The 18,825-nt window shown below is 41.8% G+C and overlaps 1 protein-coding gene across 1 annotated transcript in view; it reads left to right on the top strand.

The window, feature by feature from the left end:
• Positions 1-18,825, top strand: part of MYO16 (myosin XVI) — a gene marked incomplete at both ends in the record, with an annotated part of 283,559 nt that overhangs the window by 14,928 nt on the left and 249,806 nt on the right. Inside the window, 1 exon segment of the mRNA XM_079549224.1 lies at positions 11,148-11,411. Coding sequence (XP_079405350.1) covers positions 11,148-11,411 — 264 coding nt within the window.

Below are 18,825 nucleotides of genomic sequence, written 5' to 3'. Positions count from 1 at the left end.
CCTCCGAATTGAGAGAGACTCCCTGCAATCCAAGCTCGACAATCTTCAATCTCAACAACACACCCTCCAATCTGAGCTAGATACTGTCATAATCGAACGAAACAAGCTCCAAGCTGAACTGGAGGATGAGAGCATTGGAACTGACCAACCTGATCAACCACAGGAGGCACCACAATCCATGTCAGTTGCCCCTGTAAGAGGACGGAAAACAAAGCGAATCTCGACTCAGTTAGAAGAGAAAAAAGAGGAGGAAAGAGGTCCAGAGGAGTGGCTCCGAGGGCCAAGAGAAGCACCTCTGAGTCCAGGGGAGGGGCCCTCAGTAAGACCACGGTCACCAACACCTACAAGGGCAAGAAGTCCTGGAAGAGCAAGAGGTGAGCAAGATATTGTTACCTTTGTTGATCGATCTCTGAAAATGAATGAAATTCGAAGTCTGAGAAAAGACTTCTCACGCCACCCAAATGAGCCTATTGCTACTTGGTTTCTTCGATGCTGGGACAATGGGGCCAACAGTGTGTGGCTAGATAGTAGAGAAGCTCGCCAACTGGGTGGCATTGCTAGGGACTCAGCCATTGACAGAGGTATTAGTACATGCCAGAACCAGGCCTTCACCCTCTGGAAGCGGATGTTGTTAGCTGTAAAAGAAAGATACCCCTTCAAAGACGATCTGATGCCTGAGAAGAAGAAATGGGCTGATATGGAAGAAGGCATCCGTTATTTGAGAGAATGTGCTGTGGTGGAAACACTACATAGCCCCGATTTCATTCCTGATGAGCCAGACCAAGAGCATGATCCCGAGAGAGCCAGGTGTACACCAAACATGTGGCGTACATTCACAAAGACTGCACCAGAAAGGTACGCCAGTACATTTGCAGCTATGTATGGCAGAGGGGAAAGAAGACCCCTTATAAATGAGTTGCTTAATAAACTTCAAGACTTTGAGTTACATTTAAGCCCTCTACGAGCTTGTGTTTCAGCCATTGAAAAAGTAGCTGAAAAGCTGGACAGAATGGAGAACAAACAAGAAGATATAATAGGTAAACTATCAATCGTGCCTGATGCCGATGAATACATGGTGGTAACAGATACATCCAATGAGGAACAGAATTCCCAAAACAGCCTACTTGAGGGGCTAATCAACTTGATTTCCTCCCAGTCAGTGTCATCCAACGTCTCAGCTATCAAAAGAAGACGTCCTCCTGCTCGAACAAGTGACAACAGTAAGACCACGTCACGTTTTGCCTTGTGGCATTACCTACGCAACCATGGAGAAGATATGAAGAAGTGGCATAAGCAACCTACTCCAGCACTTCAAGCACGGGTAAAAGAATTACAAGACAAATCAACCACCAAGGTGAACTTCTCCAGAAAGGTGATTGCTCCAGTTGCTGCAGACAACGGAGGTAACAAATAGAGGGGCCCTGCCCCCAGCCAGGGGGGGGAAAGGGATAATAGAGTTTATTGGACTGTGTGGATTAGATGGCCTGGCACATCAGAATCACTAAAATATAGGGCCCTGGTGGATACTGGTGCACAGTGCACTCTAATGCCCTCGAGTCACCAAGGGGCAGAATCAATTTATATTCATGGGGTGACAGGAGGTTCCCAAGAACTGACTATGTTGGAGGCCGAAATCAGCCTCACTGGTAGAGACTGGCAAAAGCACCCTATTGTGACTGGCCCAGAGGCTCCATGTATACTTGGTATTGATTACCTCAGAAGGGGATATTTTAAGGATCCCAAAGGGTATCAATGGGCCTTTGGAATAGCTGCTGTAGACACAGGTGTTAAGCAGTTATCTGTTTTGCCTGGCCTATCAGAAGATCCATCTGTTGTGGGGTTGCTACAAGTGGAAGAGCAACAGGTACCGATAGCTACAAAAACGGTGCACAGACGGCAGTATCGCACCAACAGGGATTCCTTGCTCCCCATTCAGAAGTTAATTCATCAATTAGAGAATCAGGGAGTGATCAGCAAAACTCACTCGCCTTTTAACAGCCCCATATGGCCAGTGCGTAAAGCCAGTGGAGAATGGAGGCTGACGGTGGACTACCGTGGCCTGAATGAAGTTACACCCTCATTGAGTGCTGCTGTGCCAGATATGTTAGAACTCCAATACGAACTGGAGTCAAAAGCAGCTAAGTGGTATGCCACCATTGACATTGCTAACGCCTTTTTCTCCATTCCTTTGGCCAAAGAATGTAGGCCACAGTTTGCTTTCACATGGAGGGGCATTCAGTATACCTGGAACCGTTTGCCCCAGGGGTGGAAACATAGTCCAACCATTTGCCATGGGTTGATCCAAGCTGCACTGGAACAGGGAGGTGCTCCTGAGCACTTACAGTACATTGATGACATCATTGTGTGGGGCAACACAGCAAAGGAAGTTTTTGAGAAAGGAGAGCAAATAATCCAGATCCTTCTCCGTGCTGGTTTTGCTATTAAGCGAAGCAAAGTGAAAGGACCTGCCCAGGAGATTCAGTTCCTAGGCATAAAGTGGCAAGATGGCCGTCGTCACATCCCGACAGATGTGATCAACAAAATCACTGCCATGTCTCCCCCCACTAATAAGAAAGAGACACAATCGTTTCTGGGTGTAGTGGGTTTTTGGAGAATGCATGTTCCAAACTACAGCCTCATTGTAAGCCCACTTTATCAGGTGACACGGAAGAAGAATGATTTTGTGTGGGGTCCTGAGCAGCAGCAGGCTTTTGAGCAGATTAAACAAGAGATAGCCCGTGCTGTGGCCCTGGGGCCAGTACGGATGGAACAGGATGTGAAGAACATCCTCTACACTGCTGCTGGAGAGAAAGGCCCCACTTGGAGTTTGTGGCAAAGAGCCTTAGGAGAGACCCGAGGCCGACCCTTGGGATTCTGGAGTCGAGCCTACAGGGGGTCGGAGGAGGGCTACACTCCAACTGAAAAGGAGATCTTAGCTGCGTATGAAGGGGTTCGGGCTGCTTCCGAAGTAGTCGGTACTGAAACACAGCTCCTTCTGGCACCTCGACTGCCAGTGCTGAACTGGATGTTCAAGGGAAAGGTTCCTTCCACCCATCATGCTACTGATGCCACTTGGAGTAAGTGGGTTGCACTGATTACACAACGAGCACGGATGGGGAACCTCAGCCGTCCAGGAATCCTAGAAGTCATCATGGACTGGCCTGAAGGTAAAAAGTTTGGAACACCACCAGCAGAAGATGTATCTCGTGCTAAAGAAGCCCCACCATACAATGAATTACCAGAGAATGAAAAGAAATATGCCCTGTTCACAGATGGATCGTGTCGTATTGTGGGAAAGCATCGCAGATGGAAATCTGCTGTGTGGAGCCCCACACGACAAGTTGCAGAGGCCACCGAAGGGAAAGGAGAATCAAGCCAATTTGCAGAGGTAAAGGCTGTCCAACTGGCCTTAGATGTCGCTGAACGGGAGAGGTGGCCAATGCTCTATCTCTACACTGATTCATGGATGGTAGCAAATGCCTTATGGGGGTGGTTACAGCAGTGGGAGCAAAATAATTGGCAAAGAAAGGGCAAGCCTATTTGGGCTGCTGACCTATGGAAAGATATTGCTACCCGAACAAAAAATATGGTTATAAAGGTGCGTCATGTAGATGCTCATGTGCCCAAGAGTAGAGCTACAGAAGATCAGCGAAATAACCATCAGGTAGACCAAGCTGCCAGAATTGAGGTGGCTCAAATAGACCTGGACTGGCAGAACAAGGGTGAGTTATTTTTAGCTCGGTGGGCCCATGAGACCTCAGGTCATCAAGGGAGAGACGCAACATACAAATGGGCCAGAGACCGAGGGGTGGACTTAACTATGGATGCCATTGTACAAATCATTCATGACTGTGATACATGCGCCACAATTAAACAAGCTAAGAGGATGAAACCTCTCTGGGAGGAAGGGCGATGGCAAAAGTACAAATATGGGGAGGCATGGCAGGTTGATTATATCACTTTGCCACGATCTCGCAATGGTAAGCATTATGTGCTCACCATGGTGGAGGCAACAACCGGGTGGCTCGAAACATATGCAGTACCCCATGCTACCGCCCGAAACACCATATTAGGTCTGGAGAGGCAAATCCTGTGGCGACATGGCACCCCGGAAAGAATTGAGTCAGATAATGGGACTCATTTTAAAAATTCACTTGTGGATACTTGGGCCAGAGAACATGGCATCGAGTGGATTTATCATATCCCCTATCATGCACCAGCCTCTGGTAAGATCGAACGCTACAACGGGTTGTTAAAAACCATGTTGAAAGCAATGGGTGGCGGAACATTTAAACACTGGGAGAAGCATTTGGCAGAAGCCACCTGGCTGGTTAACACCAGAGGATCAATCAGTCGAGATGGTCCTACCCAATCCAGCTCCCTACATATTGTAGAGGGAGATAAGGTCCCTGTAGTACATGTAAAGAACATGTTAGGAAAAGCAGTTTGGGTTTTTCCTGCTTCCGGGAAGGGCAAACCTCTTCGCGGAACTGTCTTTGCCCAGGGACCTGGGTCCACCTGGTGGGTGATGCAGAAAAACGGGGATGTTCAGTGTGTACCACAAGGGAATTTGATGTTGGGGGAGTGCAGTCTGTAATCCCATGTGTTAAGCATGATGTAGTGATGTAGAATAAGGGGTGGAATGTCATGGTTTTATGATTTTTGGTCATCAGTATTCCACACCATAACATCATGTAATGCACTGGGGGTGGGGTTTGATATCTGCCGAATGTTCGTCCGACGGAGAAGAACTGCATTTCCCCAGGAGGCTTTGCGGTCAGCAAGGGGATATAACTCCATGCAAGGACACCTGATCCTTCTTCTTCGCCTGCGCTTCGCTGTCTGCGCTTCGCTATCTGCGCTTCGCTGCCTGCGCTTCGCCATCTGCACTTTGCCGTCTGTACTTCAGTCACTCAACTGGACTGCACTTCTCACCCCAGCATTGTGGTGAGGTCTATACAATTCAAACAGATTCTCTCTCTCTCTCTCATTGTATTTTACTAATACTATATTTAGTAAAATCATTTGTTCCACCTCAGATTAGTGCTGTTGTTTTCAAGTATTTTGGGGTCCCCTGCTTCCCCTTTCCCAGAGGCGCGGATCCGCAGATCCCTCCGCCCTGCTGGTCACGGAACTGGGCCGGACCAGCCCATAAACCGTTGACAGTCTTTCAATTTTTTAGGGTGGTGGATTAACAATTTAGATGCCAGAGTGAGTGACTAAAATAAAATGAGAAAAAGCCATAAGAGCAGGAAATATAAAGGGAAGAGGCATCATCATGGATTCTGGAAAGAGATATGGCAGGTGTTCCTATGTGCCATGTAGTTACGTGGGCTCAGGTCACCTCGGAGAGACAGAAGAAAATGCCTGTAGCGATCACATTGTTCTTTTTTGTTTATATCCCATCATCCTCTCCAAGCTCTTCATGTTGCTCATGGGCTGGTGTTCGTGATGCCAAAAATGTTCCTTCTCTCAATTTCACAGTAAGAACCAGTAACAATTCAGAGCAAACAATTCCTCTTTACTCAGAAATCTATTGTTTGTACAGGCAGGATCAAACTTGTGATTTGCGGTGTCATGAAATAGGCACTCTTGCCAATTGTGAGTAAATTGCTACAATTTTTTATCAACAGGCTGTTTTGTAGCCATAATTCTTCTCTTTGTAATGGTTCAAGGTGGAATCAGCAAAGCGTCTCTACACTAGCAAGCATCCTTTATATAGATTTTATTTTCTATTCTTTACAGGCTTCCTTTGTCCTGTGCTAGCTAACAACCATTACGATGCAATAATGGATTTCTGTTTTTCATAATTCAGTTTTTCATAAAAGCTTTTACATTGTGTGATTGTATGTAAGATGCAGGCTTTAAAACCAGAGATAAATCAACATTCATGTTTTTTCCTAGTTGTTTTGGTCCAGAGCATCCCAGTAAATAGATCAGACCCCAATAAGCTTTTTCAGAGTTTCGATGGAGACGTTGTTAATGAGTTATTCAGTGCAGTCTGCCATGACGGTCACAGTGACCTTATCAAATCACTCTACGCAACTGTAATTTGCCATACACTGAGGCAAGAAGAAACACAAGAAATAATGAAATAATCTTCAAATGTACTGTCATATAGTGATATCAACTCTTTCTCTTTACCTGCAACCTTTTCCTCACATTACCACACCACGTCCTCACTAGCATTCAGAATGAGCTCTGTTTGAGATTATGCTTTACAAAAATCTTGTCCAACTTGAACGGGTCCCATATGAGCTTCTTGTGTGAGTTTAGTCTATTAGCTTGTACTGCTTTTCTTGTATATGGAAGAGAAGAGGATGGACAGATATGCTGCACATGGTGCCTTTAGGAAGCCCTAATAGCTTCTCGGCTACAAACAAGGCAAGTTGTCAGTCCGTAAGCAGTTTATATCTGCCTAGTAAAATTGTGGATTTTAGCGGTTATTTTTTCCTGGAGGCCTTTTATACAACTGAAGCCATTGCTTCTACTGGCACTGTTAAATTAGGGCAGAGTAGTTGGCATAATTTGAATGATAGAGCTTAATCCTGATTATTGGAACAACAAACTTTGAGCCATTCAACAAGGGAAGTACGTATTTTGATACCCAAGGGCAGAATAACCCTGTGAATTAATGTGGGCTGGGAGCCAACTGATTTAAGTTGCAGCTCTGCTGAAGAGGATGCAAGGATCACAGCAAACAGGATTGACTGAGAGCCAGTCCTGCACTTGGGTTGCAAATAAGGCAAACCACATGCTGGGCTATGTTAAATAGATGGAGACTAGCAGATTGAGGGAAATAATTTTCCCTTTCTACTGGGGGCTAGTGAAGCTGCACTTGCAATATGTCACAAGTCTTACCAAAGTGTGAGATGGTCTTTGACAAACTGAAGTGAGGGCAGCAGGTGGCTACCAAGAAAACAGAAATGACTGCTCTTCTTGTTACTGACAGCATTAACAAGCTGCAATGGCCCTGATTAAAAACAAACAAACAAAAAAACCCACAAAAATTACATTTTTGATAGAGGATAGTGCAACACTGGAACATGTCATCCAGGAAACTCACAGAAACTATTGATGGATGTTTTCAGAACTTCTGGAAAGATCACGATTGCATGATCCAGTGTTGGTTATTAACACCGTGCTTTAAGTGGCACTATGGCTTCTTCCAGAAGCATGTCCATAACTCTCCTGATTTTGAATTCAGCTCTTGGGGTAGCCAGGAATCTGTGCCTGTTGGGCTGCGAGAAGCTCCCCATGCTCATTTGGCCACCAGAATCAGGGTAGAGATTTAACTAGTTCTAAAATGGGCACTGGACATTGCATGATGTACAGGTGGGTGTTCAAATAATGAATTCAGAAAGTTTGCCTTGTCTGCAACTGTGTTGTTTAATCCAGGCTTTACCTACCAGGACTGCTGCCCTGCTACTGTTATATCCAAGTCACGTGCTGGTCTGATGAGGAGAGAGAAAGAAACCCATCTACAGCTCATCACTTAGTTGAGACTAGCACTCAGGTGGATGGAAAATGCTCTTATCAATCTACCTCAGCTGTTTGATTGTGGTTGTGCACTGGAAACTATTGTGTGAGGCCAGTACTGGCTCAGCCCAGCAGTTCAACCCAACTTTTCATTGAGCAAATAGACTGCCACTCACGCAGGCTGAAGGTCATCTTGGTGGAGATGCAGAGGACATTAAGACAGCCCCATTCTTCCTGAAACTGGAAGCTGGGTACAGGAGCTCATCTTATTTCTGTGCTCTATTTGACCAAGACATTAAGCTAATTTGTTTGATTTCCAGCACTGGAGGAGCAGAGCAGTATGGCAGGAAAGGTGTTGTGCTTGTACCAGTCTCAGTTGTGATGCAAGCAGTAATCAGTTCCTCTTAAAAGCAGAAGCTACACACAAGCTAAAGGGAGGAAAAGCAAGCAAAGATTTGGTTTAAGCCTGCTGTCAGCTAACAGCTAGGTCTGTAACAACAGCAATACACTTGTGATTTTTTCCAGACATAGCAATTTCAGCTGTAGCTTCCTTGAGCCCAACCACGAGTACTGCTGCTTCTTTTTGGAAAAAAAGAAGGAAGGAAAAGAACGGAGCTAAAAATCTTGTATGGCTGGATGTTAGGCTCACTTGGTTTCCTGTGCTGTCGGTTGCCTTTTTCCAGCTAAGACCTGAAGTACCATGCATGGTCACCAAGCCAAAGTGCAAAGGTTGGATATCAGAATTGTGATCTCTTGGTTAATGCTTTTGTATTGTCAGCTGCTGCTTCATGATGCATCAGAGTGGAAGGAGGAAACTCCTGCAGTCAAGCTCCTGTTGCAGTCATGAACATGGTAGTTTTACTCTGATGGATAACTAAATTCCACCATATATTCTCTCTCTCACTCCCACTCCATAAATGAAGAGAGGGAGAAAATGTAATGGAAAAGGTCTCAAAGGTTGAGATAAGGATAGAGAGATCACTCACCAGTTACCAGCATGGGCAGAGCAGACACAGCACAGGGTGGTTATAATGATTTACTGTGTATTCCTAACAGATCAGAGCAGAGGGAAACTAAAAGCAAAATAAAAACACTTTCTCCACCCTCTTCTACTTCCTCTCCCCAAGCAGTGTAGAGGAATGGGGAATGGAGGCTGCTATCAGTCCATAACACTGTTTCTGTCTATGTCCACTCTCTGCCCTTGCTCCACATGGATCCCTCCCACAGTGCCTTCCTTCTTGAATGGATCCCTATGGGCTTCCCACAGGCTTCAACTCTCCCAGCACTGCCCCAAGACAGTTTCATACCATGTGGCCCACCCTTAAGGCATTACTCCACAAGGATCCCCCCAGGGGACAGCTCTTCCAGCCCTCCCGCCCCATTGCAAGGCCCCTTTCTAGGATTGCAGCTCCAGCCCTGGGCTCTCGATGGGCTGAACCACTTTCAGGCCTCATTCATGACTGTACTATGGAGAACTGCTCTCTGAGGTGCCCATGTGCTGCAAGGAACTGCTGCTCAAAGTACCTCTGCCATCCTTCTGCACTGACCCTGGTGCCTGGAGGGATGTTCTTTTCACATGGGGTAGATACTGGGCTCTACTCACCAAGGCCACACCCTGCAGCCCCTCTGCTACCAAAATTTGCCTCCTAAATCCAACACAATGAAGTAGCAATGAACAGCTGAAAGGCATTTACAAGATCCTTCTCTTAACTTTCCCCAGCCATTCAGTTTGCATTGCCAAACATGGCTTAACACAGCATGCTGGTTTTCTTTCTTAGGCTGCGAGCCTGGCTGGTAGGAAGTATACCCAAACCATTAAGGGATAAACATAGAGTTTTACTAGCCAAAAATACTGTGGGAGCTTAACGCATGGGTACTGAAATATTTTATACAAAGTAGAACAATTATGAATGAGAAGATTTGTAGTTCACTGATTCAGTTCCCCTTAAATGTGATAGAAAGGAGATGCGGTCACAAATTGGCTCAGACTGAACCAGTCTGAATACAGGTCTTCATTGAATGCTTTCATCTCGTGTGGTGAAGCTGGGAATGAAGTTTCATCTTCTGCAACTTGACGGGTTACCCTTTGATTTCCTTGTTGTGTCTGACATGCTCAGAAATGAAACATATCATTTGAAACAAAACTTTCTAGCTCAACTTATACGGAAGGAGTTCTTGACTTCTGATGTGCAAAAAGTGGATTTTGGCTTAATACAAGCCAGTATTTGTTTCCAGTCTTTTATTTTGACAAATCATTTCTTTGTAGCTAGAAGGGTGTGCTAAGAAAAGAACAGAAATTATAGGAAGGGAAAGAGTAGCTTACTGTAAAAATCAGTTGACTGAAATTGATCTGTAAAATTATTTTCTATGTCTGCTTGTGTCTTGGAGTTTCTCAGCAAGAAACTTTGGGCTCTGTCTGAGACTTTGATACTATCACATAACACCATGATAACACATTATATACAGCCCTATGTCTTCAAAGCAAAACAAAACTTAACATAGATATCTTGCATTGGACATCCAAAATCAGTGATTTAAAAAGAAAACACTTATGTTTCAGTTGTTCAGTAGACAAGATGTGTAATAACACACCTTTATCCCTCAGTTTTTTAAGAAAATATGCATTTTTGTAGTGTTTGTGTGCTTCGATGATATGAGACTTAGAAAAGCCTGCCAGAAATTATTAGTTTTGCTTTCAGAAGAGAGTTTGAATATAGATAAAGTTTATGTCAAGCAACAAGGAGAAAATAAAATGGTTCTTTAGTCAGCACCAACCAGCTAGTGAGCTAGTGCAAGTGTGAGGTAGGAGTCCGTTGATGATTTAACTAAATATTTAACAAAATGGGCAGACAAAAGCCTATGTTCACTTCAAGAGCTCTTCCATCAATTAGGGTGGGAAAACCTTTCTCATATGGGCTGCTCATAGTTCTTAGAAATGAGAAATTTGGGCACCTACCTGCCATTTGAAGAAAAGTTTAGTATGTACATAATGTAGAACATTAGAATCAGAAATGGTGGAGTGTCCTCCAGCCACCTCTTTGAGCTGTTTTAGGGTATGTTAATGACTTCCTCACTGATATATTAGATGTGGATTCACATCCAAGGAGTCAGACAGTACAGTTATCTGACGATCCCCTAGTCTTTGATGAGCACAGTCTGACTTAAAAGTGATGCTTTGAATGTTACAATTTACTGAATTTAATATACATTTATAATCTGTTTCTAGGTGAAGGTTCCAGTACCTTACAATTTCGTTAGAAGATTCCATTTGGAATCTTTTTTGGAACCTTCATTTTGCAATTGGAATTGCTCTTTGCACTGACAAAAAAAAGCTACCGGATGCCATCACTGCCCCACCAAAATCCCTCTTTTATTCACATAATTCGGAATCCAAAGTGGTTTTGATATTTTTAATAGGTAGTTGCCTGAAGACTCACTGCATGCTGCTGTGCTCATTATAATTAAGATAGGATGATTTTTCTTCTCACTGAATAACAGCTATTTGCTAACCCAAAGCAAGATGAGTTAAATGAGGCTGTTTGTAGATCGCACTGTCAAGTGGGAGGAGTCCATTTGACAAACTAACATAACAGGTGGTTAGAAAGAAATCTGGTGGAAGTTTCACGACATGCTCACCATTGCATGTGTTTGTTTTCTGTATCTTGCAGGCTGTTTCCAGCTATGTAATGTTTTTCGGTCACATGAGATGGAAATTGACCAGTGCTTGCTTGAGTCCCTCCCTCTCGGCCAGCGGCAACGGCTGGTGAAGCGGATGCGTTGTGATCAAATAAAGGCATATTATGAACGAGAAAAGGCTTTCCAGAAGCGGGAGGGTTACGTGAAAAAACTGAAACATGGAAAGAATCATCGAGTTCGTTTCAACCTTGCCGATATGATACAGGATGCTATTACACATCATGATGATAAGGAAGGTACTTAGTATATGTTAATTGTTTTCTTTTCATGTAGCTAAAAGTTTCATAGCAGAAGCCTCCCTGTTCTGTTTACCTTTATTCAAGACAAATACAATTTTACTTGTTGATGAATGTAAAGTGATAAAAGGAGTAATGTAGACAGACGTGCAGTATGCTGTAGCTTGCCACTGCAATGAATAAGGAATGAACCTCGGGAGATAAAACAAATTGTCTCTGAGGTTAAAATGCATATAAACTAATGAATGTCAAAATCAGTTAAGACTGTTATCACTATTATGTGTGGCCTGTTATGCCCACTATTATGTGGGCCACAGAATTTCACCCAAGTTACTTTGAACATTAGCTTTCCATTTTTTAGCAAACATCTGGGATAATTATTTCTGGTATTAGTGACAGAAACCCGGCTAAAGCCATCGTGGTCCTAATCTCAGTGGGTCAGCTCTCTGCTGTTTGTCTGCTTTTGAAACACATTGCCTCAGTTTTGGGTTCAGTTTCCAGTTTCCTTGCACTGTTTGAATCCCTGGTGCAGCTGCTTGCTGAGGAATTTTACATTTTTCTTCTTGAAAGCAAACCAAAGCTTTCAGTAAGGATCTCTCAAGTTTTAGAAGTCCCCAGGAATCCCCATACTGTTATGTGGGAGGGATGTAAGAAAAGAAGTGGTGCAGTGACTTTAGCAACTCCTTTGCAAGTAGCTTCTGTGGCAGCTTTTTGAAATTAACACAAAAAAACCCTGACAGGTGAGCGTCTGAACAAAAGTTCCATCAAGGAACTGGATTGCCAGATTTCTATGATTTATCTATTTTCTTAATTTATTTGGTTAGATATAGATTTTGTTACTCACTCCCAAACCTTAATTTTAATGGGCATTTTCTATAACTGCCATTGCTTATCATTGAGGTGTGGTCCTATACTTTTAGAACTATAGAGCCAATGGACCAAAGAGCCCTTCTCTTAAAATGAGTGCCCAGGACAACATTCATAACTATTACAAATAAAATTTAAAACCTTTCCTTCTGCTCTTATGTAAAAATACAACATTTATATGTGAAGATCTTTTCTCTGTTCTCAGTTTTTAACTGTCTGTAAAAAACGAGCAGAATACTGGATACTACTGTTAGCATTCTGTAGAAGTCAGATACCTCAGACTGTTTTTGACATGTAGTTTTCTCATTGATGTGCTGATAGAGTATCAGCAGTGTTTTGTGTTGCACATACTTGGCCATGAGCTGCATCTGAATCAGAACACTGAATTCAGCAAATGCTGAAACTGAACAGCATGAGCAGAAAAGGGCAATACTTTAGGCAGGAGAGAATAAGATGGAAAAAAAAAAAAAAAAAAAAAAAAAAGGTTGGTATTCTGTTCTTGAAACAAGTAACAGCTCCCCAGAAGCAAGCAATTCAAATTGCCCAAAGGTAACTACAGGAGAAGTAGAAACACTGTCCTCTTTTGATGCCTATGATCCTTCCGTAGGACTTCGGAACTAGTGTGATTCTTGTCTTGATCTGCAAGTGCTTGTCTGTAGTGCTTTTAGGCAGCTGTTCTGAATTCTCGACCACCTGTAAGTGAATAATGGCATACTAACAATTTTTATCAAGTGAGTAAACATAACAATTAAAAAAGCAGAGAACTGAAATTCATAGACACTGAAACTGCTCTCCTACTACAGTTGCTGAGTGGAACATCCAACCATGACTTTAGTGAATAGATCTACATTAGGATTTCAGTTCAATTAGACATAAGCTTCTGTACTAAATATCATATTCATGTAGCGTGTTTTGTCTTGCTTTATTGAGCATGGAAACTAAATTCCTTGCAGACAAAACTGAACTGAAAGATGTGCTCTGGGAGCATACGCGATGACTACAAACAATAATGCATTTTCTGTCCAGGCTGCGTTTAGTCTGAAGTAATTCTGCTGAAACAACAAGGTTGGGGAAGCTGGGCTTTTGGCACCACCTGTTTCTCTTGGTGTATTTATGCATATTTCAGTCATTTATTCAGCATTCATTATTCATCTTATACCTATTAGAAAACAGTGATGTGTGTGTAACCAGTAAGTTAATTCTGATGGATCCTGATATTTGCACGAGCATTCTCTGCCTTACTGCAGTTTCACATCAACTGTATGTGTGCATTTGGAGAGAAAAGGGAAATCCGAACCCTCCCCTTCACTGAGTTGTAAGGCTGAAATGACTGCAACATAAGGCTGCAGGTGAGAATGAGCACACATTTCCTGACTTTTCAAATGCTGCAATCTCTCTTCTGGCACCTGCTTTTTGGTGCAACGACATACAGGAGGTACTAATACTGCATTAAGCAAGCAAAGGTGGCAGCCAGGTGCTAACAGCCATTAGCTTTTCTTTCTTCTGTAAATCCATGTCTGGTCTGCAGGATGTGGTTGTTACTGCATGGTGTGCTTGTTAACTATCAGCGGCATTCCAAAATAGGCTGTGTTTGAATACAGGGAGACAAATTTTTCTCTTTGGAAAAGTTGGGTATTGAACAAGAATTTCTTGAAGTATAGATTAATCTAAATGAGTAGCAAAGTATCCTAATATGAAGTGTTAGTAATGTTTTCATGATTTGCAATAAACTGCTTTCTAATAAATGAACATAACTCCTGTCCTGTGAAAAAGTGGGATTCAAACTGCCCGGTAACAAATGGTGTCCCCCAGGGATTTGTCTTGGGACCAGTGCACTTTAACATCTTTATCAATGTCATTGATGATGGAATTGAGTGCTCTTGTGAGGCTCCATCTGGAATACTGCAGCCAAGTGTGGAGCCTCCAGTACAAAAGAGACAGGGAGCTGTTGGAGAGGGTCCAGAGGAGAGCCACAAAGATGATCAGGAGACTGGAGCACCTCCCCTATGAAGACAGGCTGAGGGAGCTGGGCTTGTTCAGCCTGGAGCAAAGAAGGCTTCGAAGTGACCTCATTGCAGCCTTTCAGTACCTAAAGGGAGCCTACAGACAGGAGGGGAGTCAACTCTTTGAAAGGGTTGATAACAACAGGACAAGGGGAAATGATTTGAAGTTGAGGGGGGTGAGATTTAGGTTGGATGTCAGGGGGAAATTCTTTACAGAGAGAGTGGTGAGGTGCTGGAACAGGCTGCCCAGAAAGATTGTGGATGCCCCGTCCCTGGAGGTGTTCAAGGCCAGATTGGATGGGGCTCTGAGCTGCCTGGTCTAGTATTAAATGGGGAGGTTGGTGGCCCTGCGTGTGGCAGGGGTGTTGGAGATTCATGATCCTTGAGGTCCCTTCCAACCCTGGCCATTCTGTGATTCTGATCTGAATATTGTATATTTTGGAGTAACCAAGGTGAGAACTTGGTATGTCTTCAAAAGTTCATTTTTGTTTTGGGTACAGTTATTTTTAATGTAGTCTGAATAATTTCTAGATGTAACTTTCAGACTAGACATTTTGTTTATAGTGAAATACTTAATAACAAGTGCGTGCAAAGGCATCTTACAAGATACTCAGCACTCAAATAGAATTTGGTTCACAAATACAATTTAGTTCACTGAAGCTGTTGGGTTGTGCCCCGCAGATAATTAATTTTTGGGGCTTGAAGTGCTGTGGCTTTGAAGAGGTGAATTCCCTTTGAGGTGTAATGCCTGTGAATGAGGCAGAACCTGCTGTGTAGAATAGATGGGCACACTGGTGTTCGGAAAGAGAACTGAGCAGCCTGAGTGCTTTGAATTAAATTGCTGGATGTACACACACAGTCAGTGTTGTGATGTCATATAAATATTTTTGTGCTGCTCTTGCAATCTTTTGGTTGAAATTGCTTATGCATCCTGGAGTTTTGTGGCTTTCAAGGTGTGGAGTTTTCTAAAATGACACTGAAAATCTCAAAGTGAAAATTGACAGATTCATACAGTTTTATTCCAGCTTAACCCTTGGAAGAGAGGATGTGATAATAGATTTATGAAAGAATAGATTCACCCACAAAGTATTGCAGCTAGGCCTATTTTCTTCATTTTTTAGATCTATTTAGAAATTGTTTGCAAATCTGGGCTCTTAAAGACAGCTACAACTACATATTTTCTCCATTCATTAAAGTGAAGCAGGTTCCAAGTCTGCTTTAATTGTCTCGTCTTCTGAGGCTGTTTGTTGATAAATCCTACAGCAGTTTCACTTGGTTAGGGGTCTGCTTATTTTAAAAAAAAAAAAAAAATGTCTTAACATAAGGCTTTTATTATATATATAATATTATATATTATATAACTAATAACTCTAAGCATGCCAGCGCATTGCTTTAAAAATTCACCAAAGCCTTGTGTGAGGGTTGCATTTGTGTGTCAGTAGTTCAGAGGTATCTTCTGTAGACACAAGACTGTGTTTACTACAGAGAGAGCTGCATTGACATAACAGATTTTCTGAAAGGCAGAAGTTGAGGGAATATTCAGTATGTATGAAATTAATCAAGCACACAAATAAAACATGATAGCATAGTTGTCCCTGAACTTTATGAAGGAGACGTAAAATAGATGTGTTAAATCTCTCAAATGGAGTTGTTACTGTTAAACAAGAGGATTTTTTTTTCTTTTTTTTTTTCTTTTTCTTTAAATTAGGCAAATAAACTCCATTGTGAGTTGAAAAGGAGGAAAGTAGTTTGAAAGTTCTGGTCAGACTTCTATGCCACTCCAAATTAAAGTAACCCACTGTGACTTCAACCTTTACACATCTTCCTGACTTATTTCTTATGTTTAATATTTAATATCAGCTTCTTTCATTCCCTTCTCCTCCCAAAGGTACTTATATTAGCATTTCTTTTGTATACTGTTGGTCTCATTTGCAGCCTTCTGAATAGATGCGTAAAATTTTAAGTGTTATTATGGGAAATATTAAATGTGTAGAGTGTTCCACTACATATATAACTGTGTTATGCTACACCAAAAGCATAAAGGCCAGACAGAAAATTGTGATTTGGTGAATCAGGATTATTAGGTTGCATAATCTGAGCAGCCTTTTGTGGCTCTCTGCTGTGCTTTAGGATCTTCCACTTTAAGAAACTTTCTCCTTTTCATCAATAAACTCAGGATTTACCATTCCAAACCTAAGCAGCATAAAATGGCAAGCATTTGTAGTGTGCTCAACATGCATACCTACGAGTACATGACAAAATAAAGGCCCCAAAGTGAAAAATGGAAATCTGGAGCCAAAATGTGTTTTAGTAGGAAGTAAAACCAATCAAAATGTTATTAGAAAGTTTCTGAATAAGAAAATTGTGAAGAGAAGTGAGATGCTGTGTATTTTCCTACCTTAAGCTGTTCAGTCCCTTTAAAATTTAAAACACAAATATATTTTTCAAGTTTTACAGTACTTTTAAGGATTGTGCCAGTATTATGTAATATATTTTAATTTTATGTTATCGTTTACCATAATCACTCTAAGCTTCACCTCAATTTTTCTGTTTCCCTTTGGAAAGCATGGGTAGTTCACTCTATATGTAGTGAATAGTTCATTATATAGTTAGTGCACTATATATGTGGTGACAATAGTAATCAGGAGTTTTGCCACTACAGATCTATTTGGTATTTTATAGTCATTTTCCTTTGAATCAGAGGATAAAATTGTAAATTAGGATAATCTAAAAGTGACTGTTGGAAAGTGGGCAGAGTGATCTCCTGGGTGACAGCCCTTCCCATGGCAGGGAATTGGAACTGAATGGGATTTGAGGTCCCTTCCAACCCAATCCATTCTGTAATAATAATGAGTTACTGGTATCTGTTTTAGAAGATAGCACAATAGGAATATATGATAATTTATACAATTTAATATTTAATGCCCAATCCTGAAGAGACTCAAACACTAGACTCTGACTAGTGGAGTTCAGAGACTCTTCAGTGCATATGAAAATAATGAAGTGCACACAATTTTTCCCAACTGGGGTCTTGGAAAGAATGAAATGTATACTTTCAATGAATATATCGACAAGATAGTGTAATATCTGTGTTCTGTATTGGGAACTTATATTTCTGTAACTGTGGAAGAGACAGCTGACAGTCAGACGTGCTGCCAGTGATTTAACTTGCTCAGTGTATAGAAAGAAGAAGCAGTATTCAGCTGTCTCAGTCCAGCCATTGATGAAGAAGCTTTTTACAGGCACAGAAGGTAAAAACACATTTCAAACCACTGCAAGCTTCTAATTCTATATGTTCTGCATGGTTTTTAATTTTGTTTAGCTCCATGTGTGCTGAATTCAGTAACACGGAATCTTTTTGTTATAATGCAGGGAAACAATGCCTTTACTTATTGGGTAACAGATGTTAAGTAATTAAAGCAGCCCATTTCAAAAGCAATCATAAAATCACAGGGAGATGAAATTTGAATACATTTGAATTCCTACAGGATTCCATATGTTCATTTTTTTGTTTGTTTTGGGGGTTTTTTGTTTTTTGTTTTTTGTTTTTTTTTTGGTCAGTGTGTTTACATTTTTAGTAACTTGTTAAAACTGAAATGAGAACTGAATGTTAAGCTACTTTTTTGCTTGATAAAGATACATAAGACTCCTGATACACAACATATATTTTATTGCAGAAAAAAAATATAATGTTTCACAAAAATGAATGTTAGGCTTGATGCTATAGATTTTATTTGGCTTTCCTGTTCTCCCTGTGGACTGCCTATTCCCAGGACTGCCTCCATTTACCAGCTACTTTTCTTTCAGTCCTGCAAGCTCCCTAGGCTATTTCGGCTCAGTTTTTGTTTTAACACATGCCCAGAACTACCCTGAGCTGAACAGCTATGCTCTGCCTTGTAGCTAGCAGGAAAAGAGACACAAAGCATCCCTCCACATTGTGTCCTCTGAAGTTGATCTATCAGGGCCATTCACACCAAATGTAATTTATCCATCTTATCATCAGAGGAAGTTTATTATCCAATTTTATTCTTGAACTTTTCTCCCATAAAGCCAAATGTAAACGCATTTGGTTGGCAGGAAATCTTTATAAAACCTTTATAAACATCTATCTGTGCTTACTTTGGTTTAAGCCTGCCAAGCTCATATATATTTTCATGTTGGTGTTTTTCTCCACAACATCTTTCTTGCACATAATAATAACAAGTTTTCCACTCTGGCATGCTCTGGCACCCAAAGAAGCAAGAAACCCCAAGGTTAATCACTCACAAATTCACTGTGATGCCAAGAAATGATTGTTAAGCCACTAACAAACAACAAATGAGCATCTGGCATTTTTCCTAATTATTTCAAAGGGGGTCTAGAGTTGATTTTTCAGAATTATGCAGTGGGAAAATGTATGCAGAGCCACAAATCAGCAGCATCCACATTCCATGTATTGTTAGAAGTCACAGTGATTAAAGATTGCTGTGACTAGGCAGAAGCCTTTTCCATGCAATTTGCTGTTGATTTCTTTTTAAATGTGTTTGCCGTGCTTCAGATTGATT

This window comes from Tetrao urogallus (assembly GCF_951394365.1).
Source record: "Tetrao urogallus genome assembly, chromosome: 1".
In the NCBI taxonomy this organism is placed as follows: Eukaryota; Metazoa; Chordata; class Aves; order Galliformes; family Phasianidae; genus Tetrao; species Tetrao urogallus.
Note: the sequence above shows the minus strand (reverse complement) of the source record. Positions and strands in the feature narration are given on the sequence as shown.